The 20783-nt window shown below is 34.2% G+C and overlaps 3 protein-coding genes across 3 annotated transcripts; 2 read left to right on the top strand and 1 right to left on the bottom strand.

Moving 5' to 3' along the window:
- Nucleotides 1-2660: 2660 nt before the first annotated feature.
- On the top strand, nucleotides 2661-3413 carry LOC110686285 (U-box domain-containing protein 4-like). Its single transcript, XM_021862899.1, has one exon. It carries the CDS (start codon nucleotides 2661-2663, stop codon nucleotides 3411-3413), a length of 753 nt encoding a protein of 250 aa, XP_021718591.1.
- Nucleotides 3414-9132: 5719 nt separating this feature from the next.
- LOC110685950 (probable mediator of RNA polymerase II transcription subunit 37c) lies at nucleotides 9133-10765 on the top strand. The gene is made up of 2 exons (XM_021862506.1): nucleotides 9133-9659; nucleotides 9967-10765. The coding sequence occupies exons 1-2, from the start codon at nucleotides 9434-9436 to the stop codon at nucleotides 10458-10460; spliced, it is 720 nt and encodes a 239-aa protein (XP_021718198.1). The 5' UTR covers nucleotides 9133-9433; the 3' UTR covers nucleotides 10461-10765.
- Nucleotides 10766-11263: 498 nt separating this feature from the next.
- LOC110685948 (auxilin-related protein 1-like) lies at nucleotides 11264-17612 on the bottom strand. The gene is made up of 8 exons (XM_021862504.1): nucleotides 16660-17612; nucleotides 15732-16272; nucleotides 15522-15630; nucleotides 15337-15434; nucleotides 13517-13582; nucleotides 13194-13283; nucleotides 12617-12793; nucleotides 11264-11624 (listed from the first exon to the last, which is right to left on the bottom strand). The coding sequence occupies exons 1-8, from the start codon at nucleotides 17274-17276 to the stop codon at nucleotides 11586-11588; spliced, it is 1737 nt and encodes a 578-aa protein (XP_021718196.1). The 5' UTR covers nucleotides 17277-17612; the 3' UTR covers nucleotides 11264-11585.
- Between the last annotated feature and the right edge of the window lie 3171 nt (nucleotides 17613-20783).

Genomic DNA, 20783 nt, shown 5'->3' with positions numbered 1-20783 from the left:
AAAATGAAGAAATTAGGAGAGAGAAAATGTTAATAATGGAGGAAAAGGGGAAATCGAGGAAGAAGAAGGAAAAAGGAAAAAAAAAAAGACCTTTTTTTTTGGCCTGAAAATAGAAGTCAACGCCGGAAGTTGGCCGGAATTCGGTCAAAGGCCCCTCTGCACAACCAAACTCACTTATAAGGACCTTTAGTGCCACCTTTTTTTTTATAAGGACCTTTGTGACAAGAGAGTCACTTTAAAAAGACCTTTGTCACAATTTTTCCTTAATTAAACTGTAAAAATGTTGATTACATTAGATTTTACAAGTACTTAATACTTTTTTCTAAAAAAAATACAATAGAAATAGGCCATGTTCACTTCACCTTAAAAAAATATTATTCAGTAAAAATAATTACAGTTCAGTATAATAAGTTCAGTTCACCAAAAGTAATTTTAGTTCAATAAAAATAATTTCGTAAAAATCAGTAAAATTAAAGAAGATATATAATAGAAAATCAGTAAAAATAATTTCAGTTTAGCAAAAATAATTTCGGTTCCGTAAAAATAAGTTAAGTTCAGTAAAATTAATTAAGGTTCAGCAAAAATAATTTCAGTTCAGTAAAAATAATTTCACTTCAGCAAAAATAAGGTGAAGTGAACGGGCCCTTAGTCTGGATCTTTTACGAAGTTTAATATTTATTTACTTAGATTAGTTAGTCGTATGCGGACTGGAGTTGAAGAGTATATACCGTTTAATTAAGGTATTTTTCAAAAAGACAATAACGTTGGTTAACAATTTTATAATGTTCTTTTTCTTGTAATAAAAAAAAAAGGAAAAAGAAAAAAAATTCTATAATGAGAGAAATCCTTCAAGTAAGAAGGATGTATGCGCATTTCTTTTTTTTTAATAAAATGCCGAAGAGGTGTTAATTCGAGTCATCAGTTAGGGTTGGATCTAATTGATTTGGGTTGTTTTCAGATTTGAATCATGCTAAATTATTCTATATATGCAGATCAAATTACATATCTAGTCACTTCGACAATCGGATTATGGCGTATTATTTTGGAGATTCATGCTATAATTTACACCTATATTTTATTTAGTATTTTATGGGCCAAAGACAGGCACAAGTTATGTCGTGCTAGCGCATCTCGTGCTTAAGTGAGCCGTACCTAGAATAAGCAAGAAAGAGTCGTGTCTTGTCGAGCTCGTACCAATCTTTCACAAATGGACCTCATACACAACTTAGCCCGTGTGTTGTGCCAACGGGCCACCTAAATAACCTAATATGATATACGAAGTAGTATATATTTTGGTAAATTGGTAAAAAAAAAAAAATGAGCCAAAACGTGAGTTAGCTCGTCGTACTTGTGCTGGATTCGTACTAAATTTTGTAAATGAAACCCATACACAACCATGGCTCATGGCATACCTCTCGTGTTGTGCTAGACTTATGACTTGCTCGTGCTGGATTGAACCATTTTGGTGTCATGTCTAAACCCTAGTGCCGGCCCAATCCATTTCCATCTCCAAATTAAAATAAATAAATAAATTAGCTCGTGAAATAAGATATGCACAAAAGTCACACATCCCAAATTATCAAATTCAATAACACAAATTCAAGAGCTTCTGTCATCTTATTTTGTTGTGGCTGAACCACTCAGGAAAAACAATAAGCGAACATGGACTCTGAAGTTCCTATACCTTCTGAACACCAGAATTATTTGTTTTGTTGTAAGTAAAATTTAGTTAGTTGTTAGGAATGAATGTAAGAATATTGATATTAGGAAACACATTTTATATTGATAAAATGTGCAAATAACTTTTTGCTCATTTATCAAATGAGCAAATAATTTTTTGCTCATTTATCAAATGAGTAAATAATTTTTTGCTCATTTATCAAATGAGCAAACAATTATTTGCTCATTTAAATGAGCATTAAATGATTTTTTTGTTCATTTGTCAAATGAGCAAATAATATTTTGCTCATTTATCAAATGAGCAAAAATGTGCAAATAATTTTTGCTCATTTATCAAATGAGCAAAAAATTCAATGCTCTTTTGTCAAATGAGCAAACTATTTAATGCTCATTTGTCAAATGAGCAAATGATTCTTGCTCATTTTGTCAAATTAATGCTCATTTGTGAGTGTGTTTGAATGTTTTGAATACGTTAGCCTAGTAGCTCAAGGGTAGAGCATTGTGCAAATGCACAAAAGATGTGGGTTTGAATCCCACGTAGGTTCATTTATGTAATATGGAGACACAAGTTTGTAGTGTGAGCATAGAAATGAGCAAACTACACTCAATTGGTCTAAAAACTCAGAAACGTAAAAGGGGTATATTTGGGGATATTAAAGAAAAATAATGGGTGGTTTTGAGAATTTGAGGAAGATTTTAAATTGATATGCCATGTTTAAACATTACAACTTCCGTTGCATATCCCCTGTTACAAGATTGGTGTTCTTACTCATATTCCTCCAAGATTATATGATTGGTGTCCCGCATGATTAATTAGTTCTTCTTGCGTATCGCGTGTTGATGAATATTGATCATCAATTCATTATAGCTTAGCAAAATAACGATGGTGATATTTGCTTTTTTTGTACAGAATATGTGCACAAGAAGAATATAGAGGCGTTACGCTTATATACAAATAGTCCCTCAAACTTCAGTCCATCATGGTTTCATACACTGACTTAGAACAAGAAATAGTTGAAGATATCAATCAGAAACAATTGCACAATCCATCAGAACCCGGCGAAATCAATGAAATAGGCGTGATGGCAAAGGATCAAGTTATTCCTGCATCAGCAACAACAGGATCTCAACAAAGGGAAAGGAAAAGTTACAATCCTAAAACCCGACTACAGCCGATCCAATTCTCACCCATGATCGTACCTTTGTCTACAAGAGATGATCAAAATGGGGTTGCTGCAAGATTTGAGGCTCATGTAAAGGAATTAGTAGATAATGTGAAATTAAGTACTTCACTTGAAACTGTAAAAGAAGCTATTTCAGAGCTCAGGATTTTAGCCAAGGACTTGGATAACCAAATCATAATAGCGAGTTGTGGAGCTATCGGCCCTTTGGTTAACCTCCTTCGTAGTTCACACATGAATACTCAAGAAAACGCGGTCACTGCTATCCTGAACTTGTCTATCAGCAACAACAATAAGGTTAACATTATGAAAGCTAAGTCAATTGAGCCTCTTATCCATGTCCTTCAGACGGGGACTCCTGAGGCCCAAGAAAATGCTGCTGCAACTCTGTATAGTTTATCTGTATTTGAAGAGAATAAGATTAGGATAGGGAATTTAGGAGTTATTGATGCATTGGTGGAGTTGTTAGGGAATGGAACACCCCGTGGTAGGAAGGATGCGGCCACTGCTTTGTTCTACTTGTCTACACATACTGATAATCGGCACCTTTAGTTATGCCACCTTTAGTTATTCCACCTTTAGTTATCTTGTCCATGTCCGGAACCTCAAGAGCCAAAGAAAAGGTTTGAGAGCCATCACCAAGTCTAAAATATGTAAACAACGTAAAGTGAAAGAGGTTATGCACTAAAACTCTTGGAACGTATATACCTTGAGTATGAACATATGAGGGGAGTTATGGGGTTTTATATTTAACCATAACTTCTACTGGGAGTATAGGACGCTGTATTTTCCTTTTTTATTATGCGCAGGAATTCCGCCGCTTACTAGTGGTTCTTTTTATACTTTCACGGTTAGCTCCCGTGTTAGTACCCCTTTTATTGGGGCAAGTTAGGGGGAACCTCGTTCGATGCGTAATCAAACTATATAATTAATTTAGTTATTAGTGATTGGTCATGTTGTGTGTTGTATGCTTGTAAACAAGTGCAATAAGGTAAGTTGTGTGATGTTAGGGTAAAAGTATGTTAGTGTGTTTTTATTACGCTTATGTACTCAGCATTGCTGATTGTGTGTTTGTATGTTTGTTTGGCCTTGTCTTTAACTTGGCCCTATAACGACTCATTTCTAATGGCGAGTAGTGGGGACAAATAGAGAGAATCTTTCAGGTGATGAAGCATATCAAGCATGATGGGGTTGAGTGAAGAGGGTTACATGCATGTTTCTTTGTTTATTATTTATTGTATTAAATTATTTATGTAAGTGTTGACACTAACATTAGTTAATGTTTATATTTACTTTGGATTTAAAGGGTCTTTAATGATTCCAAGTTATTGTTTTAGTGTAAGTTGGTTTTAAAATTTGAGTTGATTTTATTAAACTTTATTTCATTTGAGTTTTTAAAAGATAGTCTTCCGCTGTGTGTCTTTGATATTTGCCTTAGTCGTTTTCACGGTGGTGGTAATGTCTTATATTTTCCTATTTCGTATTTTAAAAAGGTCAAAACAAGTATTTTAAAGGATAGGAATTTCTAGGGTGTTAGATGGGCAATAAACTCAAAAAAAATTCGGACCTCTTGACCATAGACCAAGGTGTTATAACACCAACTTAATGCACAACCAATCACACTGACTCAAGCTTTGAAATAGTTTCAATTCTTTTTGTTTTCAAAAATAATAATAATGTACTTGAGTCATGATATAGGACGGTCGAGCCTGCGTCTCCCAGGAAAGTTACCTATAGCGTCGAGGTGAGCCTTTCCTAGACAGAGAGGCGTGCTCATTATAGGCCTCCGTAGAGAACCCGAGCATCCTTTTCTCAATCATCTTTCCACAAATAGGAAAATAGTTTTAGATAAAAATAAAGCTTTTGACTTTCACACACAGATGCGAAACTCTATCTATCCTACATGCCCTCTTAAGTCTACCCACAATTATTATTATTATTCCCAATTTTAATATTTTTAGGACCTTGAAAACTGATACCACTTTGTAACACCCCTAAATCTCCCTCAACAGAAATACTAGTATAATACGTATAATAATACCGTAGAGATAGGACTTCGGAGTATTACCGCCGCGTGATTACACAAGGCTACTCAACTACTAACCAAAACCAATACTTTACAGCGGAAATTCAAGCTATTTCTTTATCAACAATAACTATAAATAGAAACCATCTTCATGAGTACTCATAATTAAACCAAGACCAACAATCCTAATCTAGGTGAAGAACATTCCCAGGACTCTCATATGCTCAATTCTTGACTCCTCCTGAAATTAGTCAACACTGCTTACCATTACAGTAAACAGGGCGAACCAAACAAATAAGAAATACGAATTAGCAAAATATGCTAAGTACGATAAGTGCAAGATAAGTAAATTCAATTTGTTTACAAACATGCTTTTAAAACCAATTCCAATAATTAATCCAATGAATTCCAAAACTCATGATTTCAAATCAATTCCCAATAATTCAATAATTCGATGAAACGATTTATAAAACCAATTTCCTCTTTTGAAAACCAATTCCTCTCTTGATAACCAATTATCAAATATTATCAAAATAATTCCAATAACTCAATAATAATAATTAGTCAAATCAATTATTATCGAAAACTCAACCTCCTCTCTAAGCGTGCACACCCTCAAGCTAGTCTCCTACTATTTCAAGGCTATTCTTGGAGAAAGACTAGGTCATACAAAGTTCATATTCTTCAATGAATCTGCATAGTGGGATTAATATAATAATTATGCTTGTAAAGCTTTTATAAATAATTCAATAATTCTCATGAAACTCCTCTTTGAATAAAATCAACCTTTATAATAGAATAACTCAAAAACTCCTTTCTATTTAATTCAATAAGCTTTTAAATCAACCCTTTTAAAAACTCGTTAAAACAATCCAACATACTTTGTAAAACCAAGTTCCTTTAAACCTAATAAATAATTTCAAACCATTCAAATATGATATTAAAATCAATCCTTCAAAAAGACATTTATTAAAACAAATATTAAAATCAATTCCTCCAACCATACTTTATTTCATAAATCATAATTGAGATCAATTTAATTCAATCACCAATAAAATTATATGAAACATGTTATTCAGACCAATCACTTTCGAAGGTATCTAGTCACCTAAACGTACCTTGGTTCCGAATATCAATCAACACTTTGCCCTTTCAAAGTTCAATCACGAATACACCTTGCAATTAACATAACCATAAGGTTATCACAACATCTTTAGACATAAACCCAAATCTAATGTGCAGTATCCATTGATGTAGTAGGTTGGTTGTGGACGAGGTTGGTGATTCTATCGAAATAAAAGATATGGTAAAACAATGAATAATGATTTGGGATTTAAATTATTAAAAATTTATCATTTCACATTAAAGATTTTATATTACGGAAAAAATATCATATTTACAATTTATTTATATTTAATAAATTCATTATAAATTATAGTAAAAATAAATAAATATTAAACTTTTGTAATTTTGTTTGAAATTATTAAAAACAATAAATCAAATAATTAAAAAGCTTAGATAAAAGGCTTCCATCTAGTAATTATATATTTCGGAAGCATTTGGTGTGCCATATAAATAAATTCTTATTTCGACCAATGAAAAATACGGAGTAAAACCTTATTTCACGTGAACTAGTTTGGGGTAATTATCAAATTTTCATCATTTTTATTTTGTTTGACTTTTAAACTTAACTAAGCTTATGCTAAAATTTTATTTCAAAAAAAAAAAAAAAAAAAAAAAAAAAAAAAAAAAAAAAAACATCTCATATATCCATTTTTTTTTTTTTAACCCACAACAAAGAAAGAAAATTCTTTAATTAGCTTCTCAGCATATCGCCCGATCAACCACTCCGTAGTTCCACGACTGTATTTGGCGAGCAACAATGGAAATTCGAAAGAACATTACCTCAACTTCTAAGTGTCTTACATTAAAGATTGAATCCAATATCCTTTCAAGGCTACCTATTAAAGATCTTCTTCGTTATCAATGTGTTTGCAAGCGTTGGCGTGATGAAATCAAAAACCCTAATTTTATCAAGTCTCACACATCCCAAATTATCAAATTCAACAACACAAATTCAAGAGCTTCTGTCATCTTATTTTGTCGTTGATCGACTAAATTATACTCTCTTGATTACCATTCTCCGAAAAACGTAAAGAAGCTCACTCGATTTTCTCACCCTTTAGTCTATGATGCTCAACTTGTTGGTTCGTGTAATGGCTTGCTTTGTTTCATCAAGAGGTTTAGCAGATGCTTTACGATTTACAACCCGGTCACCAACGCGTCTAAAATTGTCGTTGTATCGCCCTTGAGACGTTATAATGTGCTTGATGTCAATGCAAAATATAGGATAGGATTTGGTTATCGAGTAATGATTATAAGATTTTACAAGCAGAAACAGTCGATACGTACCCAAAACGGGTTGAATCTCATGTTTACAGTTTGAAGAACAATTCATGGAAAGTCGTCCAACCTTTAAGGATTTATTCGTCGACTTATTCAAACCGTATGCTTTTCTCTAATAATGCGTTGCACTGGATAGATTTAAAGCCTAAGAATTCGTCGACTGCTAATATAATGTCAAGAATCATAACGTGTTTTGACCTTGGAACGGAAGAATATCATGAATTATCGTTCCCTAATCCTGACAACGATGGGGGCTTTAAATTTGAGTTGGCTGATATAAGGGGCTGCTTGCATTTGGTAAAATATTCTACAATTCATGGAATGGAGATATGGATTATGAAAGAGTATGGTGTGAAACAAACATGGTCTAAATTTTAGCATTGAACTCAACAACATTTTTGCTGATATAGTTAGACGCCAAGTCCTCTTTGGCCAACCTTTAATTCCATTGCCTCTTGCTTATTCAGAGGACGGACAAGAAATCCTACTGGGTTTAGGGCAACCTGGTATGAATTTTGTTCAATATGATACGCGTAGTGGAGCTTTTAAGAGGCTCGAAATACAAGCATGTGATTTGGCTGCTGATCTCAACGATGCATATGTAGTGATGCCATGGGTTGGTTCCTTTGTTTCCCCTCACTTATACTGTAATTCAGCCGAATTACTAAATTAGGTTCTAGTACCTATCTCTGTCTACGTCGTAATTTGGTTATTAAGTCTTGTTTCTAGATTGAATGAATCTTTTTATGTAATATTTTCCTCTCCAACATACATTGTATGTAGTTCTCTGATCTGTCTAGATTTTGATTATGAGTTTTATGACTAAGTTTAGTTTAGATTAATTGATCAAAAAATTTAATGAGTTTAGTTACTGATATTGTTGCTATCATTACTCTTGCTCTTCATTTGATTGTAATGCAATAAGTGATTTTATGTTTGTTCCTTGCTTACTACTCCGTATATTATGAAGTTGATTGTCTCTTCCTTGATTGATATAAGTTATAAAGTTCTGTAAAGGGTTTTTTTTTTTTTTTTTTTTTTTTTTTTTTTTTTTTTGACAACTGAAGAAGATGATAATTGTCATCGATTTATAATCTGGAAATTAAATCAGAACAATTATATTGCTTGATCAGATGATGGATGTATACTAAGCACAAGCTTTCGAAGTTTCGAGTAGCTTGTTTCAATCCCAAGGCTAAACAAAACTTAGATTATTATCCCTCTTATGTTTCTTAGCAGCAATTAGATATGTACTTTGTACATGGTACAATCAAAGCTGCCTTTGACAAAGTGCATGCTTAGCTCTAGAAGTACCTTGTAAGTGTAATATATAAGCAAAAAATAGTCTTGATTGTTCTGAAGAGGATAGGATTATTTTCTCAGTGTGGGTGCACGGTGCAACCAAGGGTATTTGTTTGCTCATTTGATGAGTAAATGAGCAAACAACATCAAATAAGCAAACAAATACTCTTGGTGTACCGTGCACCCAAGTGTATGTAACAATTTCTACCCAGTGTTGGAATGATTTCGAGGTGGTGGGGTGCTAGTTCATACTCCCTCCGTTTTTAAATACTTGCTCCATTTTTCAATTCGTGGAGGTTTAGGATAAATTGGTTGGAGAAAGTAATAAAATATAAAGATAGTGGGGTTGGTAGAAGAATAAAAACTTGTAAAAAGCAAAAGCAGTTAGAGAATTGGAGGAGAGAGAATATGAAATTAATAAAGTATAATCTATGTTGGGTTCACTAGTTAAGAGAAATGAATTAAATATTATAGAAGTTTTCCAAATAAAAAAAAATAGAGCAAGTAGTTAAAAATGGCCGGAAATAAAAAAAAATGGAGCAAGTATTAAAAAACAGAGAGAGTACTCGACAAAGATACACTAAAATTTTAAAATCCAATTCCTTCCATCAGAAGAAACAACTAGTTGAAAAAAAGAAAAACACTAATCAACATAACATAGATTGGTCCACGTAAGTTGACTAGAACATAGACTTGGAAATGGAAAAGTGTACAAAATAAGACAGCAAAGGAAATAAAGACTAGCAACAGGGAAAGAAACTAAGAAACAAGAGCTCATCAAAAGTAGGCAGACAAGAGACAAAACCAGTATTTTCTCTCATTTGTTTTGTGTTAAAAGATGGCAATGAATGGCAAAGATGAAGTACAAAGTCCAGCAATTGGAATCGATCTCGGAACGACTTACTCGTGTGTTGGAGTTTGGCAGCACGACCGTGTTGAGATCATCACCAACGATCAAGGTAACAGAACGACACCGTCTTGGGTTGCCTTTACTCAAAATGAGCGTCTTATTGGTGGTGCTGCAAAAAATCAAGTCGCTGTCAACCCCACCAACACTATCTTTGGTTTGTTCCTTACTTGCTCTACTCTCTTTTACTTCACTATTACTTCGTATTAGTACTCGTTAAAGTCTTGACGGTAATATTCAAGTACAGAGTATTTTTTGAATTGTTGGTGAGGTTTGTTTTCCACAATATTTCTTTCAACTTGACAAATTTCATCACATATACAACCGGTTATACATTGTAATAAGGTTAAATCAAGATTAATTTTCCTACTCATATATAGAGAGTATAAGCACATGGGCAATTTAAAGAAATAGCTTTGATTATACTTGTACCACACAAAGTATGATTATTACTGTATCCGCAGAGGACATAGACACTGGAAACAAAAACAAGATCACCCTTACTAATCAGAGTAAGTTATCAAAGGAAGAGGTTGATAGACTGTTGGAAGAGGCGGAAAAGTACAGGGCTGAGGATGAAAAATGTTTGAAGAAGGTGAAGGCTAAGAATGATTTGGAGAACTATGCTAACAAAATGTGGGAGATATTGAGAGATTATGTAGAGAAGATTGAAATCGAGGATAAGGCGATGATAGAGAATGCCATTGAGAAGACAATGCAGTGGCTAGATTGGAATTTCCAGCTTACTGAAGCTTCCAAGTTTGAAGAAAAGATGAATGAGCTTCAAGTCATCTGTGAGCCCATTATTGCTGAAGCCTCTAAGCCTGATGATAAAACCGCTTACTCGCATCTTCAAGTGAGTCCTATAAGAACTCTATTAAGAAAACAATTTTGTGGATGGACTGGAGTCTCTAAAATTTTCAAGGTTTTTGGGTTTGGAATAGATGATGTTGCTTAAGTGTGGTTGAATGGCATGATGAAAGTTGGTTTTCAGATTTCAAGATGTTTCTGTGGTAATAGCATTGTGAAGGAAAAATGATACGCTTTTCCTGTAGATTAACCTAAATGTTCCCTGATTTGCAATGATCCTGTTATAAAAGCAGTGTAGTAACACTAGTAAGTATTTTGTGTTTTCAAGTATGTGTATTGAATGACTAAGTTTTCTGGGACATCTATGTTATTAGTACACTAATATTTTGGCCTTCCAACTTCGAAAGGTAGGTTCCCTTCTATAAAAAGGCGACACATAAAGTAAATGATATAAACGAGATTTGATTTCTTATCTTTAATAGTAGTTTATGTGAAGATATTTCAGTATTAAGACTTCCACATATCAACTCTGAAGAGGTTATTGAGGGTTTAGGTTGGCAACAACTTTCTGCGTTCAACAGTGAATGGTTTGAATAAACTGTTTAGTCTGGTAGCTCAGGTTTAATCGAACATCAAACATTTTACAGTTCAGCTTTTTCGTTGGGTTGGCTTTACACCCACTTTGGATTTGAATCGAGCTTGTGAACATCCTTTTGATTAATTAGAAAAGATGTGTTAGCCCATAGTCCCGTGTTTATTACTACTTAAACCGAGGAGGATTTCCTTCTATAAATTGTCATTCTTTGCAGTCTTTCACTACAGAACATCACGATCTGCTTGCTCTTTTCATAATAAATGTAATTTTTTTACAACTGTTGGCTATTATTCAGATCTAAACTTCAAAATGAAATACCACAGGCTGCAAATTCACAGCAAGAGTTTAGGGCAATATAAGAAAGCTAAACTACCTTGAACAGTTGAACTTTCATTCATTAACATATAACAAGTACAATAATTTCAGCTTATGTACCCTTCAAAAGGAAAACAAAATGGCTAAGTATGTTACTATCAACAAACGCTACCATTGATTTAAGACTAATGAACAAGATCTGGCCAAAAATAAAATATTGATACGGACACACATATACATGCTAAAAGAAAAAAGCTCCTATTGGTTGTTCAAATATAAAATTCCGGGTGATTACAAAGGTCGGCACACATGATCAACAAAGGACAGAAACGAAACATGATGCACTGAACTAAGAAACAGGAATTACCGAAGCTCCTCCGTATTGAACTTATTCCAAGCTTCCTGCAAAAATGCCACAATAGGTAAGGTCCGAGTGATAATAAAAGTTAAAAAAAAAAGAGGGGGGGGGGGTCTACTTCCTCCAATAAAAAAGGAGAAGATCAAAAGGGAAGGAAATAGGGAAAACAGTAGTAGCAAAACCTCTCCTAATATATGATTTGCATAATCATTCTGTATGAGATACGGTGAATCACTAGGCACAAGATACTACAGTGATGATGCAATAAAGACTACAGAGACAGTGACTAATCAACAAGTCCGTCCTCCCCTGCTGGTTTATATTTTATAGAACAGCTCATGATAAAGCAGTGCGAACAATAAAAAATCATAAAAGAAGTCTTAATAGAAAGATCAAAGCATCAAACTAAAATTCAAAAAGATAGCCTACATGCCAAGACACACTTGCCCACATAACAGATACAAGCATTATACAGAGAGAGAAGAGGTAGGGAGAAGGGGCCATTTCCAGGTTACACATAGTGTACACTTCTGTGCCAACTATGCAATTCTGGACTGATGATCCAACAAAATTAATTTGCAACTTGATATCCCATTTATATTCAAGGGTGTCAAATACTAGCATGGAAAAAAAATGTCAAAACATTTCCAATTGGTCAGTCTATGTTAATAGATGGAACTCATGGAAGAAAATGATGTAAACAGCCCCAAGGTTGTAAGTAAGGATTAGGAAATATTAAACAAAATCAAGCTTGATTAACACCGATCAACATGTGATTCTCAACATCCCTAGGGTTGTATAAAGTATAAACTATATCATATTACAGTATTACCTTTAAAATATTTAAGAAATCATGTTTATCAACACAACTTCATTTCACTAACAAAATTCACTAGAAAGTAAAATGAAATGTACCTCAGATTGACAAGAAAGTCAACCACAACATGAAAAGCAAGGCATGCAAGCCCTAGGCCACATAGGACCGATGGCCCTTGATAGAAATAATTAATGGAGTAAGTTAAAAATATAAAGATACCTTCAGTAGATCAAAGGCTTTCTCCGCAACATACTTTTGCTGAAGACTAGCACCTTTCTGCTGCACTTTATCAGGATGGACACACAGTGCAGCCTTTTTGTATGCAATTTTAACTTGAGACGAAGTGATCAAGTCTGTTAAAGTAACTGGCCGCCAACCAAGTTCAGGGGCAAGCACCTGCTCATTGAAAAACAAATGGAGAGAAGAGAGGTTATACAATCTCACCGAAAAATATTAACCCAATTCAAAGAGCATACAAAGAATACCATAAAGGAATAACATAATCCCACTAAAACATTATCTAAGACATAAGAAGAAAGAATCCACAAAAGTTTAAACCCAATGACAAATACAGATCCAGAGTTAAAGATTGTGGCTCAGAAGAGATTTTCTTATACATTCACCATTTCACCTAGTACAAGAGCTGCATGCCACATTCTCCAATTTAGTTAAATACAAATACAATATGTTAAATTTAACAAAATTAGACAATCATGTGAAAAGGGAAGGAAAAGTGGAAGGAAGTCATCACAAAGCAATCAGAGTCCCTAATGGGTTTTGTTACGACAGAATATACCTGTTGCAAAGATGACAGAAGTGCTCGCAAATTTCCCTCTTTACCGGTAGCCCATCGTTTCATTTCCACTTCCATAGCTTCAGCAATCCTCTAGAACATAATCAGACAAATATGCAATAAATCAACAATGTCAGGTGACACTTACTCACACAATCAGTTCTCATTCCCATTCCCATTTCCATTCCCCTTCCCCTTCCTACCTAACCCTATCTCAAAGAAGATGGTGAGGGGGTGAAGGGAAGGGAAAAACAAACAAATAAGATATAATCAAAATTAAAGGCACAGCACCAAACTATAACCAAAAACTGCAAAGAATTACTCACATGTCTCTCTTCCTTCTCCTGCTGAGCATTATATTCACGTTGATTCAAATCCTCCAATGCTTGTTTCTATAAAGAAATACAGAATAGCAGCTTAGTGATGTGTCTATATAAAATGAACAAAATCATGTAATTTCAGCAGCATAACTAACACCATGGTGATAGGTTAATTAAGCCATGTCTTCAGGAGTTCAATAAAACAATTAATGTCCATTATGAAACATCAACCTAATACATCGGCAAAGTTTGTAATATCCTATCTAGAACATCAACAATATAGATACCCCAACTACATAGTAGAGATCCAATAACTACAAAAGCTGTTGCTTGATGATTAATGGAACTTCCTTTATAAGATGTCTCAAATAGTTTTCCACAAAATCAGCATATAGGTCCACCAAAGTGCCTTTAAAGCTAAACTGTTACAACTACTCCATAACAAGATAGGGCATGAGAAAGCATAGTAATAGAGAAAGTAATAGCCAAAATAGGATTCATCCGGGCTATAGTGCCCAAATCTGCTATATATTTGACACGTATTTTCCGTAATGCTGAATCTATAGTGAATGCTATCATCATTCATGCATAGATAAAGAGACCATCAAAAAACTACAATGCAACAGTTCCATTAGCTTAGCATCTTCCTCTTCACTAGGAGAAAGATTTCAACCAAGACTAGACAACAATGGTTGTTGGTTATAAAGTTGACCAGAATAGGAGGACTGATGACAGAAGGTTCCTATAATGGAGGAAGTTGCTATATGGAAAAAGCTTCATTCTATCCTGTTATGAGTCCAAGGTCATCAGCCTCCATTTGTGTAGGTTTTGGAGACATCCTATTGGCCCTATCCCCTGTTTGAGTAAGGCTGAAAGCATCAGCACGCATGAAAGCAGAAAGAATCCAGACGCTGGCCAGAAAGATTCAAAGTGGAAGAATGTGTGTGGAAACAAAAGGGAAAGTTGAAAGTGGATCAGGAAGCCCCCAACACTAATTTCTTGTTTAGTTAAGAACTTTAACTGCTTTCGTAATTTTATAGAGTAGTTAAGAACCTTAGCCGCTTTCCTAAATATAAGAGGGAAAGAATAACGAAATAAAATTGTGATAGAAAAAGTTTTAAAATCATGATCTACTCAATTATGTTAGAAGGTGCAAAACCAATGGGTGCCGTAGCTGCTTCAAATTCTCAGAAATTCTTACTTATATGGGGGACTTAGATAATAAGCAAAACAATAGATTGAGTAATTGGTTAACTAGTTTTCCTACGATTCGTCTCCTAAACAATAAGACTTGTTAGCTTTTCTTGGGTAGGCTGCAATGTCTAATATCCCTACCCGTGCAATCTCCATCACAAAAAGAAATGATCAAACTTCTTTCATGGAAAGAAAGGTTTGAATGCCCCAAAAATTGATAGCCCTTTATGAAGGGATATGAGAGTTCTCTTGCCTCTCCTTCCCCTGTTTTTGCCTCAGGTTCAACAATATCAGAAAATTATATATTGAAGTTAATATAATATACCAGTAAAAGACAATTCAAATTGACTCAATTAAGGAGTTCCTTGGCCTCCACTAATACAAAACCTTATCTCCTTCCCCTCAACCTTGTTATCACTTATCAAAGGTAGTGGATAGAAACTCTCATAATTCACTGTTAATCATTCAAAAATTTACTCAGAATGATATCCACTCTTTATGAACAGATAAGACATAATAAGAGGAAGCAAAACCAGTTAACATTAACAACACAAAAATAACATCACTTGAAACCAAAGACAAACACCAGCCACTGGCATATATATTCAATAGTCCTGAGCCAGTCCACTTACCATACGTGCCGTAGATTTTAGGTGACGCTCATATCTTAATTTTCTTCTTTCATCACTTTCTCCGTCGCACTCCTCAAACACTCTAGACGGTGGGGCACCTATCAATATGTTTCAAATCATCAGAAATAGTTAACAAATGTTATCAAAAAAGCTACAACGCAAAAACTTATACCAAGTGATAATACCTCCAAATATTGATGTTAAGTCATCAGGAATTCCTCCTTGTGGTACTATTTTCTCTTTTCCAAAAGTTGTTTCAGAAAACAGATCCGGTACTTCATTGGTTTTTGTATTCTGATATGTGACAACTGTTAGCATCCTATATTTAAAAATAAAAAATAAATAAAATAAAAAAGACAGCATGAGTTCCTTTTCTTTTGAGAGGGTGGCCGTACCATAGATGTATCTTCAGTTACAGGTGCACTCTTTCTAGTGTGCGCACGAAAAAAAGAATCCAGATCCTGTGCTTCCTCTTGAAACATCAGATCACTTGCCTTCTCCGCCTTGTAGTTATGTGCACTTTCATCATGTAAGCTTCCTTCTATATCGATAAAGTTAGCCTCCTCTGGTTTTTTGCTAACTGACTTCTTCTCTACCTTCTTAACTGAAGTTCCGTTTGCATACCCCTTAACAGTCTTTTTGGTCTCGCCTGTAACACGAAAAAAAGAATCCAGATCCTGTGCTTCCTCTTGAAACATTAGATCACTTGCCTTCTTCGCCGTATAGCTATGTGCACTTTCACCGTGTAAGCTTCCCTCTATATCAATAAAGTTTGCCGCCTCTGGTTTTTTGCTAACTGACTTCTTCTCTACCTTCTTAACTGAAGTTCCATTTGCATGCCCCTTCACAGTCTTTTTAGTCCCGACAGTAAGAAAATCCTCAAGTTCTCCAAGAGAAGAAGAACCTGAACTCTTCTCTGTTGAAGCAGCCTGAGCTCTTTCAACAGTTTTAGAGAACCACCAAGTGCATATTCAGCAAAATATTCAATGAAATATTCATCACACTAAAGCACATTGCATATATTCACCCAAATATTCATCATACTATAACCCATTGCATGGATTCATCTCTTAACACATGAACTCATCAAATTAGAACCCATCAAATAATCTCACAAGACAGCTCAAAGTTCAACCAATCCAATAAGCAGGAAAGGCAATTAACACTACTGCATGCAGCTCATATATCTTTAAGTCATCAAATATCAATCATACCAGTAAAATATGCACACAAAAACAATATTCAGCCAACTATAGCTCATTAATTATGCAATAACATGAAATCAACATACAATAATAATAAGCTAAACAAGCAGTTGCATACCTATCATTGGCAGCATTGCTCCTCCCAAACCCCGGTATCAAATCGTCCGATCCCGTCTTTACAGAACCACTTCGAGCCGGACCGGAATTTCCCAATTTTCCAAAGAAATCATCAACAGGATCAGATGACAATAAATCATCAGTTTCAAGCACCACATTAGAGGCTTTAGAGCTCCCATTCCCAGAAAACCCCCAAATTAGATCATCACTAACATCCGAAGCCTTCGAATTCGAGCTCGAATTCAAATTCAATGAGCCTTTGAGCATGGATTCAACATCGAAACCAAACCCTCCAACCCCACCTCCACTGGAAGAACCAGAATTGGTTGCAGGTATTTGAAACACATCATCAAAAACATCCGAACTTGCATAATTATTGGGTTTATTAACAGAATTAAGACCAAAAATATCATCATTTTGATCATTGAAAAAAGACCCACTTCCTAAATTTGAACTATGTGTAGAATTTGAAAAGGGTTTGGTCCCAAAAGTCGGATCTAGATTTACAGAGGTATAATTATTGGGTTTTTTAGCTGCAGTTTTAGATGCAGCCATTGGAGCTGATTTTCCTTGGGATTTAATCCCATACCCTTCAACTAAAACACCAAAATCATCCATTTTTGTAAAAATTTCAACTGGGTTTTCCCCAAATTTTATTCAGATTGAACTCAAAGTACAATAATTTCGAATACAAAAATTGGGAAATTTTTGTCGGTGCATAAATTGATGAACAAAAAAGGGAATTGGGTGTGTTAATATAGTTGTGAATTGAAAGATAAATAAGCGGAAATTGGATGAATAATGAATTATATGATCTGCTAACCCAGAAAGCCACGAAATAGGGAAGAGAGAAATCTCTCTCCTCTTTCTCTGTGTTTCTTTCTGGGTTGCTCGCTCCTCTGAAAGATAGATGTCGCTTCGTCAATCATTTACGTGTTTTTGTTGTTCTTTTTGTCTTTTAACGAGTACTTTGTTTTTTTATTTTATTTTCTTTCAATTTTCTTTGTTACGTGTTCGATGTTGTGGAAGATGATTTTGTAAGTACATCATTTTTTTAAAAAAAAAAAAAAAAAAATTAATTAAGAAAGTGATGTAAAGTATGGTAAGTGGAGCAAACCCCGATTAATGACATTGTTGTAATATTGAAAAATAGTAATAGCTGGGCCGTCTTACATATTTTGGGGCCCTGTTCTAATCCTAAAATTTGGACCCTAATAAAAAGATGCAATTTTTATTTAACTCATTTAAGAAAAATTATTTCGATTATAATTAATAACAAATTACAAACATTTGTAATTACAAAAACTTTTGTATACACCCGGTTTACACTAATTTTATTGTACATCGAGCTGTATAAGGGTAACTTTTACCTAATTTTAGGATAACTTTTTGCTTTTTTTGGGGTAACTTTTAACATAATACAATTTTTATATAAATAGACAATAAGAAAAGTTATATAATGGTAATTTAATTACATTTAATCACAAATAATTGATTTTTAGTCATTTAAAATGTGATTCTTTACTAATAATTTTTATTTGTATTGGATTACTTTTATGCATATTAGGGTAACTTTTATTTATTTTAGGGGTAACTTTTGATCAATTTAGTCTATTTTTATAGTGGATGTACAATAATTATTGTACACCCGATTTTCTAAAAGTTTGTATATAATTAATTTAAACTAATAAATTTCCCCTTCAAAAAATAATTAAACTAATAAATGAAGGTAAAAATATGATAGAAACAACTTGTCAAATAAAAAATTTGATAGAAACAACCTATTAGTTCAACTTGTTCAAATTCCAAATACTAAAAGCCCCATTGCCGCTTATCACAATTAAAGGTTACCAATTTCTTTTACTTCCACTTAAAAAATGTATAAATAAGCTCAAAGAAAATTAAATCAAAGTACTACTGTATTAGGGAAGAAAACAGAGTAAATAACACATACCATATATATGAGTAATATGAATGGTTCATTGATTGAATTTTGATTGATAATCGAGTAAATAATGAGTAATCCAATTTTTGGCGTTTGAAAAACTTTGGATTTTGATACATATAACTAATTTAATTATGAAGAACATGGAATTAGTTTTTCTATTAGAAGCAATTCAACTATTCAAAAATACTACTCCATACTCATAGCCATTGAAAGAGGAAGGTGGACCGTGGGATTATTAACTTCATTTTTTTTGGTAATACGTGAGAATTAAAGGCTGATTAATAAAGGAGAGTTATTAAGATGGAAAATTTATTTATGGGGATTGCAAATTGACAGAGGTAATTATGGAGTAGATGAATTTGGAGAATTAATTTGTAAACGTAAGACACGCTGCAAACAGAATTATTATTTTTTTTTTAATAAAATTGGGCTCCAAGTGAAATTGGGCCCTTAAAATTTCGGGGCCCTGTGCTAAGGGTCTGTTTGCACAGGCCCTTAACCGGCCCTGAGTATTAGCTAATAGCTACCGTCGAGGGTTAAGATCCCCGCGCTAACATAGGTGCTACTTTGCATGCCCCTAGTCCGGTGCATGGGGACTTGGGAGGCCACGGTCGATCCCAAGAACGAGCATCTTTATGTCATGTTAAGATTGTCTAGCAAAGCATCGGTTTGATCCCGCAAAGATGGGACACACTAAAAAGGTCAAGGGAACGAAGGTGCTCACTCATGAGTCGCACGACCAACCATGGGTGGCTCCATTGCCCTTGGCCATGGGCGTAACCTTGGACATAGGAATGCCTATGGGGGCTATGGCACGAAGGGCAATGTCTAGGACGAACTTTAGTTTGAGTTTAGGCTCATGCAGGTCTGGTGCACCATGGCTTAACACATCAATCGAGAGATGCTAGACTTGTGGAGTCTAGTGAAGACTGAATGTGGTTGATGCCTACCATGGATCATGGGAGGTGATGGTTACCCGGTATGACCTAGTAAGTGCCTAGTGGTTACCTACAAGGCTAAGTTAGTGGGTCTGATTAGGCAATATCTCCTTAGTGGGGATCGTGGGTGGCGATTATCAAGAAAGATAACTACCCAGCGGTTACCATGATCAATGTTACCACTCTAACAAAAGTTGGTGTTTAATTTCAGCTACCGATGTTAGCAATTTCAGGACAAGCGTTGTTTGTTGCCCCTGTTTATGCTACAGGTTGACATGACAATTACTCTAACTCATTCTTGGTAAATGTACCATAACACCCCTACTAAATGAGGCAAAAGTCAATTATACCCCGTTGATATCTGTAAAAAGAATATCTATAAAATCAACTTGTATTTTCTCTTAAATGACATACCAAAGGATTGTTATTATTTTTTATTTTTGACAAGAAAAAAGAATATCTCTAATAATAAGTCATGATATCAACAAAGGATATCTACAAGGATAATCATAATCCGTAAGCTTAAAAATCACATAAATTCATAGGGGTAACTTTGTTAGTGTTATAGGGGTTACTTGGTCATTGTTACAAGGGGGTTACTTCATTAGTGTAATAGGGTTTACTCAGTCAATGTTACATGGGTTACTTGGTCAGTATTACAGGGGTTACTTTTTTCTTTAACAAGTGACCACATGGTGTGGCTGGGCACACAAAAAATGTGCTGTAAAAATTTAGACAATTAACTCTATTTTCGATTTTCATTTGTTTATTTTAAGTGCTCTATTTTGACTTTTTTGTAACATTTACATAATACACATGGACTAATATTCAGCACTTGTTAAAATTCTTTCAACACATACTCTTTGAATGTCTACTTCTTTTTACAGTTCATATTAACTAATAATTAAAAACTAGTTATTGACCCGAGCGATGCCCCATTATTTCATCATAAATTTATAAGTTTGATCAAAATTAATTAAGAAGGATAAATGTTGAACCGTATGAAGTTACATCAAATTTAAATAAGAAGGTTATACATATAAAGAGTTTTTCGTATAAATTAAACATTGTTATAGAGAATCAAAATTATGGTAATGAAGAGTTTTTCAACAAGAATAAACATTATTACGGAGTACAATTCAATATGGCGAGAGAAGGGTGATGACATATAGGGTGACACTGTCGCACACCAAATCATATTGAATGAAGGGTTACACATACTTTGTCCTTATGAGTTTT

The sequence above is a fragment of the Chenopodium quinoa genome, unplaced genomic scaffold (genome assembly GCF_001683475.1).
Source record: "Chenopodium quinoa cultivar QQ74 unplaced genomic scaffold, ASM168347v1, whole genome shotgun sequence".
Classification (NCBI taxonomy): Eukaryota; Viridiplantae; Streptophyta; class Magnoliopsida; order Caryophyllales; family Amaranthaceae; genus Chenopodium; species Chenopodium quinoa.
The sequence above is the reverse complement of the archived record's forward strand: the minus strand, read 5'-3'. Positions and strand labels throughout refer to the sequence as shown.